The sequence below is a fragment of the Meles meles genome, chromosome 20, assembly GCF_922984935.1.
Source record: "Meles meles chromosome 20, mMelMel3.1 paternal haplotype, whole genome shotgun sequence".
Taxonomy (NCBI): Eukaryota; Metazoa; Chordata; class Mammalia; order Carnivora; family Mustelidae; genus Meles; species Meles meles.
Genome location: NC_060085.1, coordinates 8,619,378 through 8,643,896, shown reverse-complemented (window position 1 = coordinate 8,643,896; position 24,519 = coordinate 8,619,378). Strand labels below are relative to the sequence as shown.

At 45.2% G+C, this 24,519-nt stretch overlaps 1 protein-coding gene across 3 annotated transcripts in view; it reads right to left on the bottom strand.

The window, feature by feature from the left end:
• Window positions 1-821: 821 nt before the first annotated feature.
• Window positions 822-24,519, bottom strand: part of LOC123933266 (zinc finger protein 791-like) — a 36,649-nt gene continuing 12,951 nt past the window's right edge. Inside the window, exons 1-4 of one of the 3 annotated variants that reach the window (XM_045992359.1) lie at window positions 22,519-22,690; window positions 5,142-5,268; window positions 4,894-4,954; window positions 822-4,512 (exon numbers count right to left, since the gene is read on the bottom strand). In XM_045992359.1, coding sequence (XP_045848315.1) covers window positions 2,862-4,512; window positions 4,894-4,954; window positions 5,142-5,268; window positions 22,519-22,521 — 1,842 coding nt within the window. In that variant the 5' untranslated portion in view covers window positions 22,522-22,690 and the 3' untranslated portion in view covers window positions 822-2,861. Of the gene's footprint in view, window positions 4,513-4,893; window positions 4,955-5,141; window positions 5,269-10,597; window positions 10,685-22,518; window positions 22,691-24,519 lie in introns of those variants that run through there. The other 2 variants (XM_045992361.1, XM_045992360.1) reach the window with 2 other exon arrangements.

Below are 24,519 nucleotides of genomic sequence, written 5' to 3'. Positions count from 1 at the left end.
CTTAGAATGGCAAGATCGTGGGATCAAAGATCTAAGAACCCACTTTGCTATAAACTAGTAATGAAAAATCCCAAACTGAAATTAAGAAAATCCCATTCCCCACAGCACCAAAGGGAAAGACACTATTCTGGAATGGCAGCATGAGAGGCCAGCTCTGTGGACCCCTTCCCCAGCGAAACAAATATAAAGAGTCACTTTAAAAATGCAATTATTGGGGCTCCTGGATAGCTCAGTGGGTTGAACCTCTGCCTTTGGTTCAGGTCATGATCTCAGGGTCCTGGGATCGAGTCCCGCATCGGGCTCTCTGCTCAGCGGGGAGCCTGCTTCGCCCCTCCCCTGCCTCTCTGCCTACTTGTGATCTCTGTCAAATAAACAAACAAAATCTTAAAAAAATCCAATTATTGTAAGCTTCTGGAAAGTGTCATAATGGGATACAACAAATAAACATGTATTCAGTAAAACCCAAGTAAGAGTAAGGGGAGTGAGAGTCTGTGGCACTGAAACCACACCTTGCTTTCTGTCCCTCTCATGTCAATGATGCAAACCCCACTCCAGGCAGGGGCAGCCAAGAACACAAGGCATCCCCGAGTCCTGCTCTCAGTCCAGGGATCTATCTTCCCGGGAGGGGCAGGCACCAGCCTCTGTCATTCCCTCCCAGCTACAGACTGCCGGAGGCCATTTCCATCTGGCTGCCACTGATAGGCGCGGAGACCCCACTTCAGAAATGGCATGTTAAGAACATTGGAGGCCCAACTGCCCTCGCCCTAGCTCATTTACAGGGCAGAAATTCTATGCCAAAGGACAGGTCAGGAAGAGGTTGCCTCTCACACCTAGTCTTTCCCCTAAAAGGGGAACTGAGCCACCCAGGTGCCCCAAAAAAGGTTTTACTTATTTTTTAAAAGTAGTCTGTACGATGTGGGGCTCAAGCTCACAACCCTGAGATAAAGAATCACACGGTCCACCAACTGAGCCAGCCAGGTGCCCAATATCCATTGTTCTTTATGGTCTGTGGTCATCTTTAATAACTAAAATGCATTCCCCCTCTCTTTTTGACTACAGATGTCATTCTGGTAGTCTCTGGCAAGAAGGCACTGATAAAACCATGATGTAAGTTTTTGGAATTAAGGATGATGACAAACTTGTTTAATTGCCAAAAATTATAACTACAGAATAAAAAAGGTGAGGCAAAAAATACTTTAACTTGTATGCACATGATATTGGCCCAGAATGTATCATGAGGACAAAATTACAGTTGATTTGAAAACCCACAACCGCAACGGCATGTTTTAATATATCCTGTCAGGAAATGGAGAAAATAATATTTGTTAGTATATGGCAGTTAATAAGACACTTTAAAGGAACATGTACAGAAATGTTGGTTTGATTAAGAAAAAGTAAATCACATACAAACGTAACTGAAAATGTACTGAAGAATTAGGTTCAGTTGTGAGTAATGAGAAAAACCCACAGTCTGCCTGTAAGAGGAAGAGGTGTCTATTCTCACAAGGAAGGACTGGCTCACAGAAGTCACTGTACAACGCGGTAGAGAAACAAACTGCCACAGGGTTCCTTTTGACTGCATCGCTGTAGTTGTGCTGGTGGGGTGAGGAGCCCAGGACAAGAAGCTCACTACATGTATCAGACCTTGTGCAAACACAGACCAGAGAAGAAGGATGTCAGCGCTTTAAAGGACATTCTCAACCATGATAGTCTATGTGTGTCGCCTGGTGGACACATGATGGCTCGCAGGAAAATCCAAATGGCATCGATCTCTGCTGTGGAACTTGTGGACACATCTGTGGAAACCTGTGCTCCGAGAAAATGGAGGTCAAGTAGTTGGTGGTACTGAAGACACTCTTGACGGGCAAAGAATGGCCTGGAAGGTGTGTGGAAAAATGCCTCTGGTCTCTATCACTGCCTGTACTGTGACTCCAAAAGTGAAGGCCTTCTTCCCTTCTGCCTTCCAAATCTCATGCAAGTGAGGCTGTTAGTGAATTCGAATAGGAAACTATAAAGAGAACAGATTCTAGAAAATTAGGTCAAAACATTACCCGTGTTGACCTGGCACATTCCAGGAGAGCCATCTCCAATTCTACATTGTTTTTTGTTTGTTTGATCGATCACAGGTCTCTTAAAGTGTAATATCCAACCCACAGGAGAAATGACGGAGAATAAAAGGAAAGTAAGTAAACAGCAATTCTGAAGAGAGGATACTCTATGATAAACTCTGCGTACTTACAAATGCGTGCCAACCACTCATTGGCCAGGAAAATAAGTCTCTTCTGATGCAAGAAAAAGAAGGAAATCTTTTCTCCTATGAAAGGAAGAATATTTATAATGGATAAGGAATATCCAGTACCTGTGACAGGTCAATAGGAAAATCTCAACAAATACCAAAATTCCTTGGCCCCTTCACCTACTGAACAATTAAAAAAATATTAAAAAAATTGCCCTCCTTACATATTAGAAATACACCTTAACTCATCCATTGATCCAACAGACTTCAAAAGGGAAAGACAAAAATTTTATGACCTGATTCAAGGAAAAACACTACCTACGAAGCTTACATATGTACTATTGCTTAAACAGTGGTTACAGAATTGTCTCGACTCCATGTCCAGCTGAAAAGCAACAACTGGAAGGCACAGTCCGGAGACTGAGTTTCAGAATGAAATTCATCATTTTTAATTTTGAAGCATTTCTTTCATGTAGCGAATGCTCTGGGTATTATACTTGAATTATTTTATAGCAGACTTTCCCCTATTGCTATCATTTGTAGCACTTCTCTCCAGTGGTGTTCTTACGTGAGCTTGTATTTGTTAAGACTGAAAACGCTCCTGTATTTTTCAGTTATAATTTACCTATCTAGTGTGCATTCTCATCACATGTTTATGTAAGGATGTGGGCCAATTGAAGGCTTTCCCACAATGTTTACATTCCAGAAGTTTCTCTCCAGTGTGAATTCTTTCATGGCTTCTAAACGAGCTGGGTCGACTGAAGGCTTTCCCACACTCTTTACATTTATAGGGTTTCTCTCCAGTGTGCACTCTCATGTGTCCTCGAAAGGTTGTGCGATAAATAAAGGCTTTCCCACACTCCTTACATTCATAGGGCTTCTCTCCAGTGTGCGTTCTTTCGTGGACTTGAACGTAACTTGAACAGCTGAAGGCTTTGCCACATATTTTACATTCATAGGGCTTCTCTCCTGTGTGAGTCCTTTCGTGTATCCGAAAGGAACTGGGACAATTGAAGGCTTTCCCGCATTCCTTACATTTGTACGGTCCATCTCCAGTGTGCGTCATCATGTGTCTTCGAAAACTGGTGAGAGAAACAAAGGCTTTCCCACATTCCTCACATTTATAGGGCTTCTCTCCAGTGTGCGTTCTTCCATGTATCTGCAAACCTAGAGGGGAACTGAAGGTTTTCCCACACTGTTTACATTCATAGGGTTTCTCTGCAGTGTGAGTCCTTTCATGTCTTCGAAAGGAAGTGGGACAACTGAGGGCTTTCCCACACTGCTTACATATATAGGGCTTTTCTCCAGTGTGAGTTCTCACGTGCACTTGGAACGTGGTCAGCCAGTGGAAGGCTTTTCCACATTCTTTACACTGATAGGGTTTCTCTCCAGTGTGCGTCCTTTCGTGTGTTCGAAAGGAACTTGAACAACTAAAGGCTCTGCCACATTGTTTACATTCATAGGGTTTTTCTCCAGTGTGCGATCGTTCGTGTATTCGATATGAGCTGGGACAGCTGAAGGCTTTCCCACATTCCTTGCATTTGTACGGTCCAACTCCAGTATGTGTTATCATGTGTCTTTGAAAGCTTCCAAGAGAAATGAAGGCTTTCCCACATTCCTTACAGTCATAGGGTTTCTCTCCAGTGTGCGTTCTTTCATGTTTGCGAAGGGAACTGGGACAACTAAAGGCTTTACCACACTTTTTACATTCATAGGGTTTCTCCCCCGTGTGAGTTCTTTCATGACTTCGAAAGGAACTGGGACAACTTAGAGCTTTCCCACACTGCTTGCATTGATAGGGCTTCTCCCCAGTGTGAGTCCTTTCATGTGTCTGAAAGGTCTGATGATATCTGAAGGCTTTCCCACATTCTTTACACTGATAGGGTTTCTCTCCAGTGTGCGTCCTTTCGTGTTTGCGAACAGACTGGCGGTATCTAAAGGATTTCCCACACTCCGTACATTTATAAGATTTCTCTACACTGTGATTCCTTTCATGTTTTTGAAAAGGCTGGAGATAACTGAAAGCTTTTCCACATTCTTTACATTTATAAGGCTTTTTTCCATATTCCTGATACTTGTATGGTTTAGGCGAAGTGTGAGATCGCTTATGCCTATTAAGGGATGAATGGCGCATAAAGACTTTTCCACACACGCTGCATTCCCACGGTTTTACTTCAGTAGTTTTCTTGTTCAGATTAAGATTTGGAACAGGACTGAAGTTTCCTCCATATTGATTACCTTCTTTACTTTGGCAGAGCCTCTCTACCGTATGACTTCTGTAAAACAAAACCAAAAAAACAACCAGAAGTGTATTATTGTGATTTCCCATCTATTAGTAAGTACCAGAATTACATTGTTATCATTTACATATAGGGGAAAGGGTAGGTTTTTCTGTCTTGTCTGAATTGTTTGAAAATGAATATTCTGCAAGAGGGGCTCAACCATAACTATTATATGAAAACAGTGATAGTCGCATATGGAGTTTCTGGATAATATTTCCAAATTTTTGAAAACACTGAAGATGCGTCACATTTAAGAACACACTTTTGGTGAAAATTTTCTAGAAGAAAATACATCTGAAGCTAGGCTTGCTTTTGCATTTTCGTCACATACAAAGATTTCCCAGGATGCTGCTTTCTACCATGAGTGAAACTCACCTTAGTTTTCGTCCCTGGTTTTTGTACTCATCTTCAGTGTTATGGTCTTTCCATTTTTTCCCTACAATGAAAACCCAGAAAAAAAAAACAACAATAAATTACAGAAGAATTATTACAAGTCCATGATGAGTTCTGACCATGCCTGAGTTACCGGAGTATTCCTTTTCCCATTCCAAATCAAAGAATGCTGATGGGCGAGAAACACTTGTCCTCTAATTGACAAGGTGAAAGTAAGGTGTCGTCCTTACCTACTGAGGCCAGGTTCCTCAAGGTTTCGCGCATCACATCTCTGTAGAGTTTCTTCTGGGAAGGATCCAGCAGAGCCCACTCCTCCAGGGTAAAGTTTACAGCCACATCCTCAAAGGCCACTGGGTCCTGAAACATCCCACATATGTGCAGAGGAGGATGGATGAGACAGCACCAGGAATCTACAGTCAACTCGTAAGAAGCTCACATGATTCTGTCATCCCCCCAAATTCTATGACTTGGTCAGCAGACTTCTCACTCTCTGTAGGTAATCATTTCTCATAAATTTAGGAACATCATGAACACACGGAAGTTATTTCTACTTTTTTTTTTTAAAGATTTTATTTATTTATTTGATAGAGAGAGAGATCACAAGTAGGCAGAGAGGCAGGCAGAGAGAGAGGAGGAAGCAGGCTCCCTGCAGAGCAGAGAGCCCGATGCGGGGCTCGATCCCAGGACCCCGAGATCATGACCTGAGCTGAAGGCAGCGGCTTAATCCACTGAGCCACCCAGGCGCCCCTATTTCTACTTTTTTACTATGTTCGAATCTTATTGCGCTCTGACGGTAGCGTCCCAAGCACGGCAGAGAACGCGGGAAATGATTTACAAAGGAAAGAAACATTTGCATTTTGAACCCACCAATTCCTTGTGAGAAAAAAAACTCAGCTCCTTCCTTATTAGCCACCTTATCACACAGCACTCTGCGGAGCGCAGGGTCACATTCTCATGAAGTTTTAATGCGTAAAAACACAGTGAGACATGGGGCGCTTTTCCTTCTATGTCCATCGCCAGACATGTAAGGCCAGAGGGCCCGTGGGGATCCAATGCATAACCAGCACCGGCTGGCCATATTGTCCTGCAGTGCTCCAGGCCATGAGCAGTAGTCGGATGCCACTGGCTGAATGAACACATCTAGCAGAGACTATTAATTTTACCTTGTCTATAAGAAATTTTGTCAGAAACCGAGTTACTCCTTTCTATTTGTCCCGTTTCATGGGGCGAGGGAGTTACACAGAAACTGCAGCTCAAAAAGAAGGCATCACAACTTAGAACTCTACAAAAATCCCTATACTCATGGGCCTCAGAGCTGCTGCTCACCGACTTTTAGCATTTATATGCTCATCCACTGGGATGGTTAAGAGGCTGGAAGAGCTTTTCCAGAACCATTAACGGTGTACTCCAGGCCCTGCTGAGCGTGAACAGTGGGATAAAAGCTGCAACTTGCAAGGAAGTTCATTTGAAAGCCACAGTGCTTTGGTGGCAAGTGTGCCCACTGCTGTAAAACGCACACGGCTCAGCGGAGTTTTCCTCCAAGAGGACAGAGACCTCCCTTCTCCAATTTCAGGAGGCAGTGATTTTCAGCCAGCTGCTCTGGAGGTCGCCCTTCCATTTCTCTCACTTCTGTCCCCTCAGGTACGGCACAGGAGTCTGACTGCCTCACCTCCAGGCCTGCATAGCCCGCAGCTAATTCATTCCCCTAAATGCTGGTCTCTGAAAAAGATGACTGACCCACAGGTGTCTATACGCAGGGGATAACAGCTCCCACACAGTAATTTGGATGGCGGAGTTCACCCACTTGGTTAAGAAAAGAGAGGGGAAACTCACACTTCTTGGTAGATCCACAAAATAAAATGAGCTCCCAGATGGGCTCTAATGACTCTTTCTATAATGGACATGCGCACTGGCTCATAAAACGTCCTACGACCTAGTGTGCAGACGAGAGTGGACACGACTAGCAGGCATGCCACTGCTGATCCTCAGGAACGCCTGCCCACGGTATCTGTCCTTGGTTGGTGGCTGGGAGCCACCAAGAGGTAGGAGGGAGCCCACCAGCCTGATGACAGCGACTCCGTGTGCCATAAGCTGTTTCGGCAAAGAATGTGATACATCCCAAACTCTAGTTTTCGCTCTGGGAGTCTGAACTTCCCTTATGCACAGAAGGGGGTGCCGGTGTGACCCAGGCACTGAGTCTCTGAATAAGCTTCCTGGGAAGACAACATTGACATGTGCTCCCACAACATGGCGCTTGGGGGACCGAACCCTTCCGACAGGGGACAACAGGAGGCAACATCTCCTTAAAGCCTGCACCTGGTTTCCTCCAGAACAAATCTACTTATAGTTTTTAAAGTTTATTTGTTTTCAAGTAAGCTCGACACCCAGTGTGGGGCTCAGACTGATGACTCGGGATCAAGAGGCGCACGCTGTTCCAACTGAGCCAGCCAGGCGCTCCCGCCACCCCCCTGCCAAACCAATTTAATTAAATGCTGAACAAGACAAATGGATGATATTTAATGATCCTAATAGAAAAAGATTTACATTTTAAAAAAGATTTTATTTGACAAAAGAGAGAACAAGCAGGTGGAGAAGAAGGCTCCCCACTGAGCAGGGAGTCCAATGTGGGTCTCCATCCCAGGACCTTGGGACCATGACCTGAGCCAAAGGCAGAGGCTTAACCGACTGAGCCACCCAGGTGCCCAAAAAGATTTACATTTTTACTGAGCATCAAAGAATGAAAAAAGTGAAAATATGGTACATGTTCTTAGAAACAACTCCATTTCCCAAGATGTTTCCTTTCCCAAATGTTTTTTTATAAAATCCCATCAATCCCCAAAACAGACCTTTTAGGGGTCAACAAAAACTATTCCTCCAAACCTAGTATGAGGAAAAAAGGTCTTCCAAAGAACAAAGGGGTGGATTGCCTAATACACATGAAAGTTTCTCAAACTATAGCATTCCAGGCAACACAGTATTAGCAAAGGGAAAAACAGACCAAGAGAAAGGAAAAGCATCTTCCATGGGCCAGCATTAAATTCTGGAAGCTGATCAAGGGCAGATCAGTCATTGCAGTACAGTGGCAGACATCAGAAGCCCTTTTTATTTTTTTAAAGATTTTATTTATTTATTTAAAAGTGTGGGGGGGGGGGAGAGAATGAGCTGGGGGAGGAGCAGATGGAGAGGGAGAATCAGGCTCCCTGTTGAGCAGAGAGCCCAATGCGGGGCTTGATCCCAGGATCCTGGGATCATGACTTGAGCTGAAGGCAGAGGCTTTAACCCACTGAGCCACCCAGGCGCTCCCAGAAAGACAAACTGTTATCTACCTGGAAAAATGCATTGTATTCACTTCTATTCCATGGAAAATAGCCAATTCATTATAGATTTAAATGTTGAAAGATAAAACTAGGACACTTGTAGAAGTCATAGATAAATGCTTCACTGACCCAAAAATAGGGAGGATTTTCTCATAAGAGGGAAAGAGTAAGACCTGAAACAAGAGACTGAAAAATTCATAATCAAACTAAGGAAATTAAAAAACAAGGTAGAAGAAAATATCCATAATAACACGCAATACTAAAGAGGTAGGGGCGCCTGCGTGGCTCAGTTGGCTGGGTGTGTGGCTTCAGCTCAGGTCACGATCCCACGGTCCTGGGATCAAGCCCTGTATTAGGCTCCTTGTTCAGTGGGGAGCCTGCTTCTCCCTCGGCCTCCTGCTGCCCCCTGCTTGTGCTCTGTCAAATGGATAAATAAAATCTTAAAAAACTACATTAAAAATAGTTTGCAGGGCACCTGGGTGGCTCAGTGGTTTAAGCCTCTGCCTTCGGCTCAGGTCATGATCCCAGGGTCCTGGGATCGAGCCCCGCATCGGGTTCTCTGCTCGGCAGGGAGCCTGCTTCCTCCTCTCTCTCTCTCTCTCTGCCGGCCTCTCTGCCTACTTGTGATCTCTCTCTGTCAAATAAATAAATAAAATCTTAAAAATCTTAAAAAAATAGTTTGCAGAGTAAGACTGAAATAAATTGATTATTAGAAAATAATCAAAACATATTTAACAGGAAGAGGAAAGAAACATATATTAAAAAAAAAGTCCATCTGGGGGCGCCTCCATAGTACAGCTGGCTAAGCATCTGACTCTTGGTTTTGGCTCAGGTCGTGATCTTGGGGTCCTGGGATCGAGCCCCATGCAGGGCTCCACGCTCAGTGCGGAGTCTGCTTGGGATTCTCTTTCCTTCCCTCTCTCTGCCCCTGCCGCTTGTGCCATCTCTCTCTCAAAAAATAAGTCTAAAAAAAAAAAAAAGTCTTTCTGCTAAGTAATAAGGAAAAAAAAAAAAAGGCCAAGCACATTACATTTCCTACCGATTAGGATAAAAATTAGTCAATTTAACAACGCCGGGTGTGGACGAGCAGTCAACAAATACATAAATGATGCGCGGACCGAGGAAACCATCAACTGATACGCTCCACGGCCATTTCCTGTCAATCTGAATTTGATCACGAGCTACTATATTCCTCCAATGTCCAGAGAATTTATTGTGTACTTGCACTTGGCAGTCTGACACAAGAAAGAAAGGAGCTGTATTTTTAACGAGAGCAAAAATGAAATTTGAAAAAGTCCAAATACCAAAAGCAAAGCAGTGGGTGAGTGAGTTGGACGGCTCGCGGCCTCCAGATACAAGCGCTTACGAGACATACCATTGCAAAGAACCAACCAAAACACATTTTGAATGTGATTTCATTAATATCTATTTATTTATTTATCTAATAATCTATTATTTTTATTTATTTGACAGAGAGAGTGAGAGAGCACAAGCGGGGAGGCGGGGGATAGTAGAAGGAGGGAGAAGGAAGGAGAAGAATCAGGCTCGGCAGGAAGCCTGATGCGGGGCTCGATTGCAGGACCCTGAGACCATGACCCCAGGTGACACCCAACCATCTGAGCCACCCAGGCGCCCCTCTACTCATAGATCTAAAGGTAAAACTAAAAGAATGCCATTTAGTGGAGAAACAAAAAAGATGGCAAAGGTTAGGGAGAATAAAACATCGAGACAGAGGTCATTCATGGCGCAGGATGGAGAGAAGTCAGGTCAGGAGCCTGAGGAGACAAAACCTGTCCAAGGCCCACTTATAAATTATGATGATCACAAAGATGTTATTATTACTATTATATTGTTATTACTATAAAATCTTCTCATAAAGCATTATACATACCATTTTCTGAATATATTTGATAAACATTTAAAGAACTAAGTTTGGAGAAGTATGAAGTTCTTATTTTTTTTTTAAGATTTTACTTATTTACTTGACAGAAAGATCACAAGTAGGCAGAGAGGCAGGAAGAGAGAGAGAGAGAGAGGGAAGCAGGCCCCCTGCTGAGCAGAGAGCCCGATGTGGGACTCGATCCCAGGACCCTGAGATCATGACCTGAGCCGAAGGCAGAGGCTTAACCCACTGAGCCACCCAGGCGCCCCTGAAGTTCTTATTTTTTATTCCTGGCTCTGTAATATAGAAATCTGAATTCTAGATCACAGATTTGGGCAGCAAAAACTGGTAACAAGTGTTTATTTTGAAAGAATTGGTTACACAGCTCTTAAAAACAAAGGGTGAGACATACTGGTATGGAAAAATGTGAAGGATTTACCAACAGAATAAGTAAGTAAAATGCACTGCAATATATACACCAGGTTACCTTTTCTGTAGCTCTAATAGCCACCCGCAGAGGAAGGTAGATGTCCACCCACGATCTGACTCAGATCAGACTGACCACACACACAGGCCAAGAGGGTATGAAAAGATTTCTTCCATAATGCAAGTGCCCAGTGGAGGTAGGGCAGGACAGGCCTCTCGATCAGGGGAGAAATGCCTTGAGAGAGCAAGGAAAGGAACCTGGTTGGATTTTTTATGGAGGTTTGGGAGTCGGCTAGGGTGAGACTTCGGGTACAGGGACAGGGCCTTCGGTGAACTGAGTATCTTGCCAGCACCAAAGCAGTGAATAGTTAGGCTGTCTTGTCCCCTTGTACGGAGATGGAGTGCAAGGGGAGGAAAGGAGAGATGAAGGTTGAAAGCTGTCAGCAGACAAACATCAAAAAATGTCAGAGACTCCTGGTTTCGGGTCAGCCATGTAAGGAGTGTAGACGCTGGTATTCTTGTCCTCATAGGAAAAAAAAACCACTCATGTTAAAATCAACAACTCTTCTTAGATCCATCAGAGAACTGAGGTCACAGGGAAACTGCTGTTTCCAAAGTCAGAGAGACAAAAAGTAGCCAATTAAAAATATATCCAAAATATTCTGTTCTTTACCAGGCCTTTCCTCTCAAAATCTATTTTTTAAAAAGATTTTATTTATTTATTTGACAGAAAGACAGTGAGAGAGGGAACACAAGCAGTGGGAATGGGAGAGGGAGAAGCAGGCCTCCCACTGAACCGGGAGACCGATGCAGGGCTAGATCCTAGGATCCCAGAACCATGACCCGAGCCAAAGGCAGACGCTTAACGGCTGAGCCACCCAGGCACCCCTCGAAATCTATTTTATGAGAGCATGACTGACTGGGATTTTCTTGGCACCTGGTGGACCTGAGGAGGTGGAGGACAGAGAAATACTTGTGATAGTGACAGGATTCTTCCTTCCTGACATGAAGTACGTGACGGTTCCTCTAACACCATGGCTCCAACTCTGATTCCCCCAGTATGTGGCCATTAGTTCAACTCAGTACTAACACTAGGCGCCAGAGTCACAGCTTAAGCATTCACTACAGCAAAACTGCCCCATTTCAGATGCCAGCCTAAATGGGGTGCCTCATCTGCTGACATTTCCACCCAGATGACTACAAATTCACAGATGCCTTTGAAACCCCTGAGGTTTGATAATTTGTTAAAACAATTCTGAGAACTCAAGAAAGCAGTGACTGGGGAGCCTGGGTGGCTCAGGGGGTTAAGCCTTTGCTTTCAGCTCAGGTCATGATCCCAGAGTCCTGGGATCGAGCCCCAGAACAGGTTTTCTGTTCCGCAGGGAGCCTGCTTCCCCCCTCTCTCTGCCTACCTACTTGTGATAGAAAGATGTATGTATGTGTGTATACTTGTATACATGTATGTATACAAGTCAGATAAATCTGCCAAATAAATAAAATCTTTAAAAAAAAAACCTGACTTACAATTATTGGTTTATGACAAGAGATAACTTAACAGCCCAATGGAAGAGATACATGGGGAAAAGAATGGGAGCAGGGGTGAGGGGGGCAGGATCATTTGGAGCTTCCATGTTCTCTCCCCACAAGCTGTCCCCACCTCCCCTGCCTCCAGCACCTTCACGGGTTCACCAACCTGGAAGTTCTCAAAGTCCCATCTTTTTTTTTGTTTGTTTTTGTTTAAGATTTTATTTATTTATTTGAGAGAGAGAGAGAATGAAGCACGAGAGAGAGCATGAGAAGGGGAGGGTCAGAGGGTGAAGCAGATTCTCTGCTGAGTAGGGAGCCCAAAGCAGGACTCGATCGCAGGACTCCAGGATCACGACCTGAGCCAAAGGCAGTTGCTTAACCAACTGAGCCATCCAGGTGCCCCTCGAAGTCCCATCTTTAAGGGTTTTGACAGAAGTTTCATTATGTAGGCAGGAGTGATTAACTCATGGCCTTCAGTGATTAACTCAATCTGTAACCACTCTTCCCTTTCCAGAGGCTGGGAACTGGGGCTGAAAGTTCTAAACTTCCCATCGAGGCCTGGTGTTTCTGGTGTCCAATCCCCATCCTGAAGCTATGCAGGAGTCCACCAAGAAATGCCTCATTAGAACAAAACACGTTCTCTCACCCTTATCGCTCGGGATTCCAAGGGCTTCAAGAATCTTTGCCAGGAAGTGTGCTCAAGACCAAATGTCTTCCTTGTATTTACCCCAGGTGGCTCAGCTGGTTAAGCTTCCAACTCTTGATTTCAGCTCAGGTCATGGTCTCAGGGTTGTGAGACTGAGCCCCGCATCGGACTCCGTGCTGGGCGTGAGGCCTGCTTGGGATTCTCTCTCTCTCTCCCTCTGCCCATCCCCGCAACTCCCTCTGCTAACTCAGGCTCTCTCTTAAAAAAAAAAAAAAAGTCTCCAAGGAGACACAGCATTCCATGCTGCTTACGTGAATAATAACGTGGCAACGTACATGAGGGAAAATGGACAGAACAGCAAGGAGAAACTGACGAACCCACTATTAGAGGTGAATACGTCCACACCCGCTATTAGTAATCAGATCAGCAGGAAGAGTATCAGAGAAGTCGCAGTTTAACTGGGCAGCGCCATCACTGGATTTAGTTGAAAACTGTAGGATACGTCATCAAAGAGAATACATATTCCTCTCAAGTTCACATGGAAAATTCACAAAGACTGCAATGGTGCACTCTGGTCATCTGAATGGCCAAATATATTTTGCATACATATTTGGTCTTATTCCACAGTTCCGGCCTCAAAACCTACCCCAAACCTTGGAGTTTGCTAAGGGCTGGAAGTGATGAAAGGGCTGGTGCTGTGTTAGTGCAGGGACTTTGGGAAAGCACCTAAGGAAGGGGCTGGGTTGCCAATGCAGCGGAACATGTGACTGGAAAGTTGTAACTTTCAGTCCCCAGGGGGGCCAGGGGCTGGAACTGAATCAGTGGCCAATGGCCAGTGATTTAACCAATCAAGCCTATGTAAAGCAGTCTCCACAGAAACCCAAAAGGATGGGGGCATGAGAGCACATGAAGGTGACGGGATAATGGTGCATCCAGGCAACATGGAAGGTCTGAGCCCTTTCCCTATACTATACCTCACCCCCCTCCATCTGGCCATTCCTAGTTGTAACTTTTTATACTAAGTGGCAATCTAGTAAGTACAATGTTTCACTGAGTTCTGTGAGCTGCTCTAGCAAATTAGTATTCATCAAACCAGAGCCAAGGAGGAGGTGGTGGGAAGCTCTAATTTATCACCAGTCAGAAGAGGTCACAACCTGGACTTGTGCCAGCCCCCCTGAGCTGGAGGGGGTTGACAGAAATTCTAATCTGTAGGTCAGAAGCACGGGTAACAGCCTGGGTGTGTGCGTGCGGTCTCGGAGGACCTCAACCTCGACCTCTGGAAGAGGACACGATCTCTAGAAGTCAAAGCTAATATAAGGAGTCAAGAAAAAGAAATAAAAGGCATACAGGGGTGCCTGGGTGGCTCAGTGGGTTAAAGCCTCTGCCTTCAGCTCAGGTCATGATCTCAGGGTCCTGGGATTGAGCCCCGCATCGGGCTCTCTGCTCAGCGAGGAGCTTGCTTCCTCCTCTCTCTCTGCCTGCCTCCCTGCCTACTTGTGATCTCTCTCTGTCAAATAAAGAAAATCTTAAAAAAAAAAAAAGGCATACAGAATGGGAAGTAAAAAACAAAAACTGTCTTTGACACATATAAAAATGACTATCTAAGGAGCAAATGTCAAACAATCCACAACAACAAGGAAAGGCCTTTGAACTAGAAGACAGCAGAGTAAGGCTGAAGGGATAAAAGGTTAATATAGCGGGGCACTTGGGTGGCTCAGTTGGTTAAGCGACTGCCTTCAGCTCAGGTCACGATCCTGGAGTCCTGGGATCGAGTCCCACATTGGGGTCCCTGCTCCTCGGGGAGTCTGTTCTCCCCCTGACCTCTCTACTCTCAAGCTCGCTCTCTCTCTCAAATAAATAAATAAAAATTAAAAAAAAAGGTTAATATAGAAAAGGAAAAATTGTGCCTTCCTATAGATCAACAAATCTAGTCAACTGATCTATGACAAAAGACAAAGGCCATTCAATATAGAAGATAGTCTTTTCAACAAAAAGTGCCAGGAAAAGCAGAATCCATACGGAAAAAAAATCTATGGATACAGAGCTTACAGCTTTCGTAAAAATTAACTCGAAATGGACTCAGAGATATACAAAAATTCCCGTAAGATAACATAGGAGAAAATTTAGATGACCTGGGGTTTGGTAATTATTTCTCAGACAGAACATCAAAATCAAAATCCATGAAAGGAAAAAAAATAGTTGAGTTTAGCTTCGTTAAAATGAAAACCCAATCTGTGAAAATTAAGAGATGGAAAACAGAAGCCACAGACTGGGAGAAAATCTTCACAAAACATTTCTCTGATAAAGGGTTAGTATCCAAAATGTCCAAAGAACTCTTAAGACAAGAACAATAAGACAAGCAACACAATTAAAAAATGGGAGGAAGATGGGGCACCTGGGTGGCTCAGTGGGTTAAAGCCTCTGCCTTTGGCTCAGGTCACGATCCCAGGGTCCTGGGATCGAGCCCCGCATCGGGCTCTCTGCTCCGCGGGGAGCCTGCTTCCTCCTCTCTCTCTGCCTGCCTCTCTGCTTAGTTGTGATTTCTGTCAAATAAATAAAATATTAAAAAAAAAGAAATTGTGAATGAGAGAATGATTTACAGCCAGACATTTATTACAACAGCAAAAATTAGACATTGAAAAAAAAAAAACAAATACAAGTGAAGATGTGGGGCAATAGGAGCCTTCATTCATGGCCGATGGGAATGGAAAATATATGCCTATTTTGGGAGGTGGGCAGTTTCTTTTTTTTTTTTAATTTTATTTATTTATTTGACAGAGAGAGATCACAAGTAGGCAGAGGCAGGCAGAGAGAGGGGGGAAGCAGGCTCCCCGCTGAGCAGAGAGCCCAACCTACAGTTGCCAGGGATCTCGGGGGTGGGAAGGAGGAATGACTAAATGGATGACAGGGAGTGTTTAGGGAAGGGAAGGGAAAGTAGACTACATGATCCATAAATGACAGACACACACCATTTGATGCTGCCAAAGCCCAGAGACTGTGTGACACGGAGACTGGCTATTGTAAACCAAGGACTTTACTGCAGCCATACTGGCTCACAGAATGTAACAACTATACCACAGTGATGCGAGACATAAAAAACAGGGCAAACTATATGAAGGCAAGGGGGTTATGTGGGAACTCTGTCCTTTTTTTTTTTTTTTAAGATTTTATTTACTCATTTGGGAGAGAGAGAGAACGTGTGCATACACAAGCACACAAATGAGGAGAGGGGCAGAGGGAGAGGGAGAAGCAGGCTCCCCACCGAGCAGGGAGTCCCATGCAGGGCTCCATCCCAGGACCCCTGGACCATGACCTAAGCCGAAGGCAGATGCGTAACCGAAGGAGCCACCCAGACGCCCCCTCTCCGTACTTTCTGATTAAGTTTTCTATAAACCTAAAACTGCTGAAGAGAAGTCCGCCTGGGAAAAAAGAAAAAAGAAGACAGAAGTGTTCATATTCATCCCTGATGACGGACGACTGAAAGAGGCCATCGTTCATTCAACTGATCTGAATTTATTTCAGTGACCTATATGGCACCCTATGACGCCTAAACCCGGAGACGTGGGAGAACAGAAATTTCCACTGAATGCCTTCCGGACAGCCCACCACTGTGTGTTCGGAGAAGCGACATCAGTGCCTCCGTCGCTCTCAGCAGCGTTTAGGACTCTGGTGTGGTAAGGCGTGTCCAGGCAAGGACTCACACTGAGACCTCAGCGCACGTGGAGACGAATGTTACCTTGGCTGGTATGTTGGACAGGTCTGGGAGGAGAGTCCCCGAATTTTTACCATGAAGGAGCATCTCTTGACAATCACCCAGGAGTCTACAAACATAGCTGAAGCCATTGCTGGTCAGTGCTAAGGTGACAGACTGATGACGGACGGGCACACAGTTGGGGGCCTGGGGTTGCCCGTGACGGCCTGGCCTTGTCCGTGGGTCGTGAACAGTGTCGGGGGCACTCACAGGTGTGCCTGCTGTGTGGCAACTGGACCAGAGCCCAGAGCCTTCCACGTTGTCGTGGGGGTTCCTCGTCAGGGTGGACCGTTTTACAAGTAATAGCGGCAATGGGCCCAAGTAGAATTTTAAGCCAAGAGTACGTTGCAGCCACAGCACCAAAGGAATCTAGCCAGTGTGGTGGCTGCCGAGAGGGACAGCAGTTACTTCACGGTGTCAAGGAGGGAACAGGCTCCAGATTACCAAATAATTTTTTTTTAAAGATTTTATTTATTTATTTGACAGAGATCACAAGTAGGCAGAGAGACAAGCAGAGAGAGTGAGAGGGAAGCAGGCTCCCTGCCGAGCAGAGAGCCCGATGCGGGACTCGATCCCAGGACCCTGAGATCATGACCCGAGCCGAAGGCAGTGGCCTAAACCACTAAGCCACCCAGGCGCCCCTACCAAATAATTTTTAAGATTTTTAAAAAAAGATTTTATTTCTTTGAGAGACAGAGCACAAGGGGAGGGGCGACACGGGGCAGCACGGGTCACAGCACGCGCTCCCCAGCCCCGAGCGCCCGCGGAACATGCCGGCATCAGGCGTCAGCGCAGGTGAGCAGGTCAGAGCAAGAGAAGCGGACCCGCAGCCGAGCGGTCCTGCCCGGACGCGGCTGGCGGTGCCGGTGATTATGGTCACCTGCGCAGATGTGGTTCCCACGTCCAGACTGAGGTCCGTGTGGCACCGGGACACACAAACACAGAGCAAGAAGGTAGGAAAAGGTTTACAAATCACATAACGAAGGTCTCCGGGGAGCGGAGGGCCCTTCAAGCAGCTCTGATTGGGCTTTAGAAAGCAGTGAAAAGAGCCTGGTCTGGGGTTCGTTGTGGCTGGGGGGTGGGGCCGGGGCAAGAACTCTTGCCCGGGGCAAGGGCCTGTGTGATCTGAATCTCTTGCCATCTCCAGAGGAGATACCACTTAGACTTTCTCATCAGCCTGATCAAGTGGGAGGCATAAGACAAAGAGAGAGGGAGGAGGCTTAAACTGTGAGCAAACATCCAAAATATGGAACCTGACTGCTCCTACAAGGAGAAAATCGTGGTTGGGAAAAATCCGCAACTGCAAGAGCTTGTCTTCATGTAAAGACTATATGTATATTGTATACATATTACATATGTTATATATAGTCTTTATATATATTTTTATATATTTAAATTTATATAATATATTATAAACATAATACATAATATTTAAATAATATATTAAATAATATAAATATATATTATGTAAGTATAATATATTATATGTAATTTATATACTATAATATTTATAATATATATTTAAATTTAAACATATCTAAATATATAGAAAGACTATATATGTATATTTTATGTCATTTATATGTCATATAAAGACATATAAAGAAACACTAATAGGATGCTCAAGAAATGATCAACACTTATTTTTGGGGGTGGCTGAAGCCAGAGTTCCAGAGTGGACCAGGATGTTCTGGCACTGCATCTCCTTAGACTATATTTTACATATTTTTGCTAACCCTTGCATATATTATTATTTAAGGTAAATTTATTTAAGGTAAAAAATAAGGTAATATATATAAACCATAGTTTTTCTTTTTAATACCCTTTCTTTTGAGTAAGCTTACTATGCTTTTTAAAATTTAATGAAAAATTTTTTCTACATAGGAAACCATTCTAAGATTTCATCCTTTAAACATGAACACTTATAGGGTGTCTGGGGGGCTCAGTCAGCCGAGTGTCCGGTTCTTGATTTCAGCTCATGTAGTGATTTCCAGGCTGTGGGACTGAGCCCTGTGCTGGGCTCCGTGCTCAGCAGGGAGTCTGTTTGAGATTTTCTCTCTCCCTCTGCCCCTCCCCCCTGCTCGTGTGCGCCGGTGCTCTCCCTCTTTAAAATAAATACATATTAAAAAAATAAACATGGGGGCGCCTGGGTGGCTCAGTCGTCAAGCATCTGCCTTCAGCTCAGGTCATGATCTCAGGGTCCTGGGACTGAGCCCTGCATTGGGCTCCCTGCTCAGCTGGAAGCCTGCTTTCTCCTTCTCCCACTCCCCCTGCTTGTGTTCCCTCTCTTACTGCGTCTGTCAAATAAATAAATAAAATCTTAAAAAAAAAAAAAAACCACATGAACACTTACAAAAGTTAAAGCCATAAGAAACAAAGAATTTCAAATCTCTTTGCATAATAAAAGGCACCACAGTTGGTGGGAAAATTGGACAGCTATGTACAGAAGAATGAAACTTAACCATTCTCTTACACCATACACAAAGATAAACTCAAAATGGGTAAAAGACCTCAACATGAGGCAGGAATCTATCAGAACCCTATAGTAGAACATAGGCAGTAACCTCTTTGACATCAGCCACACCACATTCTTTAAAGACATGTCTCCAAAGGCAAAGGAAACAAAAGCGAAAATGAACTTTTGGGACTTCACCAAGATCAAAAGCTTCTGTACAGCAAAGGAAACAGTCAACAAAACAAAGAGACAACCCATGGAACGGGAGAAGATATTCGCAAATAACACTATAGACAAAGGGCTGATATCCAAGATCTATAAAGAACTCATCACTCAACACTCAAAAAACAGATAATCATGTCAAAAAATGGGCAGAAGACATGAACAGACACTTCTCCAATGAAGACATACAGATGGCTAATAGACGCATAAAAAAATGTTCATCATCATTAGCCATCAGGGAGATTCAAACCAAAACCACATTGAGATACCACCTCACACTAGTTAGAACGGCCAAAATTAACAAGCCAGTAAACAAGTGTTGGAGACGATGTGGAGAAAGGGGAACCCTCTTACACTGTTGGTGCAGCCAATTTGGAAAACAGTGTGGAGATACCTTAAAATTTCTTAAAATTAAAAATAGAGTTACCCTATGACCCTGCAATTGCACTACTGGGTATTTAACCCAAAGATACAGATGGAGTGAAAAGAAGGGCCATCTGTACCCCAATGTTCACAGCAGCAATAGCCATGATCTCCAAACTATGGAAAGAACCAAGATGCCCTTCAACGGACAAATGGATAAAGAAGATATGGTCCATACATACTATGCAGTATTATGCCTCCATCAGAAAGAATGAATACCCAACTTTTGTATCAACATGGATGGGACTGGAGGAGATTATGCTGAGTGAAATAAGTCAAGCAGAGAGAGTCAATTATCATATGGTTTCACTTACTTGTGGAGCATAAGGAATTACACGCAGGACATTGGAAGAAGGAGAGGAGAAGGGAGTTGGGGGAAATTAGAGGGGGGAGACGAACCATGAGAGACTGTGGACTCTGAGAAACAAACTGAGGGTTTTGGAGGGGAGGGGGTGGGGGCTGGGAGAGCCTGGTGGTGGGTATTAAGGAGGGCAGGTATTGCATGGAGCACTGGGTGTGATGCATAAACAATGAATCTTAGAACACTGAAAAAATAAAATAAAATTTTAAAAAATGAAAAAGAAAAAAAGGGCACCATAATTTTTCCTTTCAACTCTCACCAGGGGGTTAAGTTTAAGTAGCATATTATAATGCACTAGGGATTTGGCCTTCATCCATGAAATGTATTGGAATGATCAAAGATTTATGCAAGTTTTGAGTAGTTTTCCTTGTATAAATTAAAAGAGGAATTAATTTGCCCTAACCTTTAACAGTATTACAGCATTCAAATTTCCAAAGCTTCCTCTACACAAACACACAAAACCTACCCGAGAACCTCAAATACACCCATCTCGACTCTTGAGAACCTTTTGTCTAAAAGGAACAAACACTGCTTGGTTCAAGGATTCTTTGCATTACTTCCATTGTATCTTTAAATCGACCTGTTTATTCGAAGTCCAAGAACCAAAAATTTCATGCTCTCACAAAGCAAACAGTCTCACACATGTCTGAGGGAAGCTACCTAAAGTTAAAGGCTACAAAATGCAATATACAAACATATACAAGGAAAGAAATGCAAATATTTGAATCAGGTGAGATAAGCAGCCTGCTGCCACAGTTCAGAAGGAAAATTCGTATTCCCAGCTTGTGGTCCAGACGGCCCCTGTTGGAATACGACCTCGAGAGTCAGCGCGGATGTTTGGGGGGGAACACTTGGAGCCCCAGGAATGAAGTCTGGGAGCTACGTACACAGCTCTCTTAGGGCTTAATGGAAACATTCCTCTCTCAGGGTTCCATTCGCATAAGTTAGGAAACCACTGGCCAGATTTGGTATAAGGATCTATCCAAAAGAACTCCCCAATTCACAAACACTTGGTCCAGAAGACCTACCTCCTGACCTTCACAGACTTTCTCAATGTACAAAATTACTCTGAGTGCACCTCCACTGCACATGCAAAGCTCAAGCATACGTCTAGAAACAGGTGCAAGGAAACCACAATTTCTACCTCAGGAAGAGCAGCACTGCCCTGTCCTCTAATCCCACGCCCCATGTACACAGGCATCCCAGCTTTCCTTGGCTCTGTAGCTTCTCTCAGCTCTTTCTGTGGTGTCTTCCAGGAAAAACCAGCTGGGCCTTCAAATACCTCCCTTCTCAGGCTCAAGGGGGAGGCCTTACCTTAGAAACACTGACCTCAGGCTTTTGCTTCCTACCAAGTTGCTCTGAACCACCACTAATACCTCAAAAGTGATTAGCCCAGTGTTTGCACAAAATCAAACCCAGTATTTATGTGTAAGGGAGGAAAGAAAACTGTAAGGATTCTTTTAGTAAAACAAAAAGAACACACCAACATCTACTTCTTTCAAAAAATATAAATATGCCAGTTAATTACAATTTCCATGGCAAGAGACTGTTTGGAAACAATCATAATTGAACAGACTTCTAGGTACTGCAAGTCTAAGTCCTGATACTGCATTTCAAATCACCTAAAAGGACAAATCTCTGGGCCTTAACACACCCGCTCATGGGAAGGAAAAAAAAAGGAAACAAAATTTGTAATAAATGTAACAATGGGATTTTTCCCCCCTGAAATTCACCCCTTTCTTGCCTCTTTGTAAAATTTCATACTCTGGAGATCTACTGGTTAAATACGTTCTAACTTCACTGAAAATGAAGGCTTAAAGTTGAATAAAGTCACAAACTCATGGAGGGTCAATACTGACAGGAGACAACACTCAGGAAGTCTCCAAGGAGGAACCGCCAACCAAAAACGACTTCCCATAGGATGCCGATGCCCAGGGAAGACCCTGGGAGGAGAGGCAAAGGGATTTCATGTGACGTATTCCGGGTGGTTAGTCTTGGCTCTCCTCTTACGTAAAATATTCATAGGCCAAAAAGATAAATCTTTCAAAAGAGCCATCCATGGCTCTGTGGATAAATGGTAAAATACTGCGTAATACGAAATGCATCCCGGAGAACAAATAGTTAATAATGATGCTCTGAACCGGAGAGGAAAGATGGCGTTTCAGAAAACATGGAAAGATCTGGAAATTGAGGCATTTACTGCCAGTCCCATGAAGAGCTAGGCTGGGGGCACAGGGTCGTGGCTTTGAGACTCTACTCCCCAAATGTTTGCAAAAGTGTGGGGAAACGGGGTCCCCTCAGGGGGAGAGGGAAGGGGACCCCACAGACCTCCCGCGCACGAACCCGGGAGACTGAGGCATGACTGTCCCCTGATGACCCTCCCTGTGGTCATCGCCGGATCTGAGACGCGGCCACGCAGGGACCGGAGAGGATGGCACGGGTCCCGGCGGCCGGGCCGACCCCGCGCTACGTGCCGCGCCATCCGCGGCCTCGGGTCCCCAGACTCCGGAGTTCACCGCGGGAAGCCAGGTCCCCCCGCGGCCGGTTCCAGCCGGTCCACCGCCCCCCTTTCCCGAATCCCGGCCCCGCACACTCACCATTGCCCGCTCTCTCGGGTACCGGGTCGACCACCATGCGATTGCCGCGGCCGGCGGCGCTCACGGCGACAGAGGATGTGGCGGAAGCCCCCGAAGCCTTTCAGGACAGCGCGAGGTGATGCGAGCCTCGGCCGGACAGCGGCGACGGCACCCAGTCCCCGCCGTCCACAGCGCGTCGCCCGCACGTACGGTTCCAGCGACTCCCCCGATTGGACCGTTCGCGAGGCCCCGCCCCCGCCCGCCTGAGCGACAGCAGGCCGGAGGTCACGTCTTTGAGTCGACCTTGCTCGGGCGGCGGGCTGCAACCTGGTCTCTCCGAGGACGTCGCTCTGAACCGTGAGGCCGCCAGGCCACTCACGGAGCCGTGACCCTTCTTCACTAACACGGACCCGAGTGACCTCCCCGTAGGTAGTGCGGAGTCTGGTTCTGTTTGGATCCTGGACCATCTGCCATCAGGGAGTCTAATGCCCACCACGCCCCCCAACTGCACTCATTTGTATGGTAGCTTGCTGGGAGGTTTGAACCCCACAGGCCTAGACCAGCCCCAAGCCTCAGGGGCTCGCAGGTCAGAAACATACTGAGGCAAAAACCCACTGGAAAACCTTTCGGCGTCATTCCGTGGATACTTACCTGCTGAAAGGTCAAAGGAGGAAAACGGAAAGAACGCTGCTTAGGGAAAATAAGAGACGGTAAAGGTATCAACAAAGCAAGGGGACAACGGTCATCGAAGGGGCAGGACAGAGGTGAGCCAGGGAGGGGAACATGAGACTCTCACTACTGCCCACAGTTAGCAATCTGGATGACGACTTTGGGGATGTTTATATTATTAGCAAATCCTACCGCAAAACATTTTGTACGTTCTTTCCTCAATATATGTGATGATAAATAATTTTAAGAAGTAATTAAGGTTGAAAAAAGAACATAATTTGTATGTTTGTTTTTTCTGTAATGTGGCAATGTGAGCTTTCATTTCCAGCTTTAGCAGAAACCCCCACGGTTTGGTCGAAAAGTAGAAACTAAAACATACCTACTAGGAATATATGAAAGGGTTTATTACTTTCATAATGGAAGTTTCTGGGGAGGACAAGGCAGGCCTCTCAAGCAGGTGGGAATGCCTTGACAGAGCAAGGAAAGGAGACAGGCATGCATTTTTTTAAAAAAATTTCTTTTATTTATTTTTTTAAAAAGATTTTATTTATTTATTTGACAGAGATCACAAGGAGGCGGAGAGGCAGGTGGGGGGAGGGGGGGGAAGCAGTCTCCCCGCCAGGCAGAGAGCCTGATGCAGGGCTCTATCCCAGGACCCCGGGATCACAACCCAAGCCGAAGACAGAGGCTTAACCCACTGAGCCACCCAGGCGCCCCGACAGGCATGTTTTTACTGAAGGTGGTTGGAGGGTGGCTAGGTGAGAGTTTGTGCACACGGGTAGGGACTTACTGACTCTCTTGCCGGGGCCAAAGCTGAGCACCCAGGCTTTCTTATTACCTTGTACAGATGTGGAGCACAGAGGGGCGAGGGAGAGGTAAAACTCTAATGCAGTCAGCTGTCAGATAGTAGAAAATATATACATGTTGCTCTGTTCCAAGTTCCTGGAGCTTGTAAATTCCTAGATATAAGAGTACTAGGAGCCAGTCTTGTTCTAATATTTGGTCTTTGACTCTGTCCCTGACGTAGGGCTCCTGATACCATGTAAAGTCCCAAGTGATAAGAGCACTAGAAGCATCTTTTGTTCTAATGAGGTGACTCTGGGTGGGCTCCTGGGTGGGGACGGGTCATCAGAAAGTCCAAGCCATGCTTAGAAGTTTCGAATTTTTAGCTCAGCTCTTCATCCTCCAGAAGTGGGGGAGGAGCTAGAAATGAGTTAATAACTGATCAGGGCGCCTGGGTGGCTCAGTGGTTTAGGCCTCTGCCTTCCGCTCAGGTCATGGTCCCAGGGTCCTGGGATCGAGTCCCGCATCGGGCTCTCTGCTTGACGGGGAGCCTGCCTCCCTTCCTCTCTC